At 35.8% G+C, this 4,778-nt stretch overlaps 1 protein-coding gene across 1 annotated transcript; it reads right to left on the bottom strand.

The window, feature by feature from the left end:
• Positions 1 to 2,510: 2,510 nt before the first annotated feature.
• Positions 2,511 to 3,299, bottom strand: LOC107046446 (vacuolar protein sorting-associated protein 37A; the record flags this gene model as incomplete). Its single annotated transcript, XM_015269061.1, is given in 1 exon segment — positions 2,511 to 3,299. A coding segment is annotated over 1 exon segment (347 nt), but the record flags the coding sequence as incomplete, so codon positions are not given.
• Between the last annotated feature and the right edge of the window lie 1,479 nt (positions 3,300 to 4,778).

Below are 4,778 nucleotides of genomic sequence, written 5' to 3'. Positions count from 1 at the left end.
AAAAACATCTAAGGTTTGACAGAGTAGATAGCCCGAGGATGATAGCAAATGTAAATATATCGGTTGAAATACCGGTTCTTTCAGTTAGAGTTATCATGGAACATTTTTTGACTTGCTTTTGATTTCTATTTCGTCATTTTTCTTCAAAATTTCTGTGGAAATCTCATTTCTGAAAGAATTGTGTTTATTCGTTCCAGAAACTATCGCACAAAACTTTTTCCTAACGCAGTTATTCTGCAAAAACCTTAGTTTTTGTTTTTTTGGAAGTTGATATTACATACTTCCCAAAAACGGGAACGTGAAAATCACTATGGAAGTATCTCATCATGGGCTGTTGCGATGGAGTGTTTTACTGGTGTGATTATCCAACGCTCACCTTCGGTTCGGACGCCAATTCAGCATGAGTATAGATTGCGATTTTCAAGCCCAGTACTATAAAATATTGCGAACCTAAGAGGCCGTCCACAAATTACGTAAGGCCTTTTTTTTCATATTTTACTCTCACCCTCTCTCCTTATGTAAGACAATGAAAGTATATGAACACCGTTCCTCTATTAAGTAACGTTTTGTTTCTAAAATGCGGGTGAAATTACATCGCGATACATTGGACCGTTTGTTATCAACCTGGAATTATAATATATATGTTTATGAACGAAAATATTAATAATTATAGTGGATTACAACCGTTCAACTTTGCTCCACTCTATCCTATGAAAACTCCTATTTCGATAACAATGGGAGGATAAGTAGTACGATTACAAGAGAGGCATTCCATGCTATTTCAATAATAAATAAGCGATTTTTTTTAGATTTCGATTTAAATTGAGTACTTTGTAGAAGAACCCCTAAAATATTCCTAAACGGGAGGAAAAAAAAATTTTTTTTTCACAAGTTATTCAAAAAACAAAATTTGGTGTATTACCAGGGAGGGAATTGTTTATAGCGTCATAACTCGATAAACATCTGTTATATCGAAAACATGAAAGAATACTTTTTTACTGCAAAAGAGTGATATATTCATATAAAAAAAAATACAAAAAAATTCAATTTACTGTCCATTTGTTAATAAATAAAATAAAAAGTTGTTGTAAAAAAAAAACTCATCTCGAAAAAATTCCGAAAAAAATATATTTTATAGAATGCGTATCATGAAATCCGCTGTCCAATTTTTATGAGGTAATCTCATATAGAGTCTGAGATAATAATTATTTAGTGAGGCTGCGTCGGGCAGCGTAGAGCGGTGACCACCCTGCGCTCAGCGAGTCGCGGTGGCAGATGGTCGAGTTGGCGGTGTTCAGTGGATGCTATGAGTTATCTGGGAAGTAAATATGTGATTTATTGAATTAGTGCGCTTAACTTTTCTTTACAATATCTCGAATTACAAATTCGTCGTCTAAAGAATGAATTTTACATTTAAGACTATGAGTATCTTTAATCGGTATATAGCAATGAAATTGACGAGTTCCAACGATGGATGAAGCATTCTCAAATCGAATTTTCAACGCCTCTTCTTCTAATGCACGTTCTTCCTCAGTACAAAAGATAGTTTGAATGGAAGTCATCGATTCTTTCGCGAATTCGTACAATTCGCGTGGAGTTGTGATTTGATTATCAAACGGCCTTTGGATACTTNCTATATGAGATTACCCCATGAGAATTGGACAGCGGATGTCATGATAAGCATTCTATAGAATATATTTTTTTCGGCATTTTTTCGAGATGAGTTTTTTTTACAACATTTTTTTTTTATTTATCAACAAATCGACAGTAAATTTAATTTTTTTGTAAAATATATTTTTTTATATGAATATATCACTCTTTTGCAGTAAAAAAGTACTTTTTCATTTTTCCGATATAACAGATATTTATCGAGTTATGATGCTGTAAACAATTACTTACCTGATGGTACACCAGATTTTGTTTATTGAATAACTAACGAAAANGTACTTTTTCATTTTTCCGATATAACAGATATTTATCGAGTTATGATGCTGTAAACAATTACTTACCTGATGGTACACAAGATTTTGTTTATTGAATAACTAACGAAAAAAAAATTTTTTTTTTTTCCTCGCGTTTACCGACTTTTCTAAACCTCCTCTACAACATATTCGAAACCCAGGAAAAAACAATTTTTGGCCTATTGAAATAGCGTGGAATGCCTCTTGAGTCAAACGAGTGGGATGAGCGGAGATTTTACAAGCGTTAAATGCAAGATTGAAGTCATCATAATAGCCTAACGATAGATTCAAGTGGGATGTTGACTAGGCTGAAATAGAGCAGACCAGTGGAAGGTCATAAGGGTATACATATGATGCATATCGGAAGATATGCATGTGAGAAATATCGGAATATCACATGAGACAAACAGGTGCGACGAGAGGAATGATCAGGAGGGTCAAACGGCTGGGAGGATCACGAGGGAATTTTGAACCTCACGACGTCTCCAATCGTCCCTCCTGAATGATCCCTGTGATCATCCAACTTATCTCTGCCGTTTCACCCTACTATTTGCTCCAATCGTTGCTTTTATTTTGAAATAAATACATATCTTCGATAACACTCCTGGAATTCACATCATCACATAAGACTAAAGGTGACCCCCTCCCCCCCATTGGAGGTGGCGGAAGATCGATCGTATCCGTCGCATGCCACAAAAACCACATAATTTATGAACGGCCCGTAATAATATAATGTACTATTCTGGCGTATATGATTGCAACAAACTGATACTAGCCAGTAAAGTTTCTTTCGGTTGTTAAGTGTTCTAAGTGGAATGTGTAGTTGATTTTTCCTGCATGAAATTCCTTGTCATATAAAGATGCAATTGAAGATCCCTTCGATTAGTAATATTAACATAGTAATATTAACATTTCATCGCTCAAATTTTCATAATTCTTTTTCAATGGGTATCATTGGAATATGTAAATGAATTTTAATATATTATCCAATCTAATATCCAGCACGTTTTAACTCATTCAATTGGTGCGCCAACTTTTCCTCTTTAGTGCGCCTTGCCTGTCCCAATTTTCGACATTTGATGTACGTACACAAAAATCGTTCAACATCAATTTTTCCATTGAGGAAATCTTCGGCTATTCTTTCACTCTTTTCATGACTCTCATCGGCAGCACGTTTTAGGCACTCCTTTATATGATCTGGTGCAAATACTTCAGATAATTTATTATATCGTTGAATCAAATTATCGTATCGAGCTTTAAGGGCTGTCACTGATTGACCTTTCGATGTTACTTCTTTTTGAAGGGCTTTGAGCTCAGTCTCTTTGGTTAAATTTTCAGCTGTAATTAGAAAGATAAAAAATGATTAAAAAATTAAATCGAATCAAATTCTCCATTTACTATTATCAGAATTTTATTTTTTTCAATATTGCAGAAAGTAATCGCAACGTCCGTAAAGAAAGGGTCCAACCGAGTCAGTTTTGTAGAAATCATCTTGTCTGCAGTGAAATAAAAAATATATAATTCTGCCACTCAAATTTGTCTCAGACAAACAAACGCCCGTAATTACCATACAAAATCTCTCGATAAATTCTTGCCTGAAATATATTAAATTAGCATTTTGGATTTTCATCCTCTAGTAATAACTAAAGTATCCTACTCCCAAAATTTCTCATTAATTATGAATTAGCAACCAAGAATGTTTGACTATAAATTTTACTGAAGAAAAAAATGAATTCATTTTGAAGAAATTCACCATCACTTTTACGACGGCAGGAGAATCTGGCAGAATGAGACTGCGGGGCAAAATGCAACATGGAACAAAATGAGACTCCTTCAAATGTTGATTTTCCTCACATTTGGGTTGGCTGTATTGAGAATTTGAAATTTGTCGTTTCACGGTAATGCTAATGCTATCACTTCTGTGTAGAATGCGAGAGGTTATTCAAGAGGATAGCCCAAACTAGAGGCTTTGGTCTCGGGGTTTGAGCGACTCCAGAGTAGGGCAAGTACACGAAAAGAATACATTAGGTGAATGACTTAATTCCCGGCCACTAGATAGGTTGATTAGAACACCTATTTGAATTCATAAATTTGCCCGCAATAAAGGGCGTTTTGAAGCGCCATCAGTGAGGTATCAAACCACTCAAGTCCGATTGTGGTCCGATTAAAACAACCTCAAAAAACGTAGTAAATAAAAATGTCATTTGACACTTGAAGCACTCCCTTCTGTTCATCTTCCAACTTGGAAAAACTGCTGCAGAAGCACAAGAAATGATTTGTTCGGCCTTGGAAGAGAGTGCTGTATCTAATAGCATATGTAAAAAGTGGTTTAAAAAATTTCGGGATAGAAATTTTGATCTCCAGAGTGAAGAACGTCCTGGGCAAAAAAAGTTGAGGACGAGGAGTTGGAAAACCTACTCAATGAAAATCCCTGTCAAGCACAACAGGAGCTTGCTGATATTCTCGGAGTGGATCAAACAGCTATTTTAAGGCGTTTAAAAATAATTAGGAGGATACAGCCGGAAGGTCGTTGGGTGCCCCATCATCTCGCCTCAGAAAACAAAAGTCGACGCTGTGAAATTGCCATGTGCCTACTGACCAGATTCAATCAAAAAGCCTTTTTATATAAAAGTGTGACTGGGGATGAAAAGTGGATATTTTACGACAATCCCAAGAGGCGAAAGTCGTGGGTTTATCCGGGGGAGCCGTCAACGAGTACTGCAAAACCGAATATTCACGGGAAAAAATTGTTGAGATACTCGAACAGGGTGAAACCGTCACTGCTAAGCGTTATCAGGACCAACTGGTGAAATTGAG

The sequence above is a fragment of the Diachasma alloeum genome, unplaced genomic scaffold (genome assembly GCF_001412515.2).
Source record: "Diachasma alloeum isolate Michigan unplaced genomic scaffold, Dall2.0 Dall_scaffold_01388, whole genome shotgun sequence".
In the NCBI taxonomy this organism is placed as follows: domain Eukaryota; kingdom Metazoa; phylum Arthropoda; class Insecta; order Hymenoptera; family Braconidae; genus Diachasma; species Diachasma alloeum.
The sequence above is the reverse complement of the archived record's forward strand: the minus strand, read 5'-3'. Positions and strand labels throughout refer to the sequence as shown.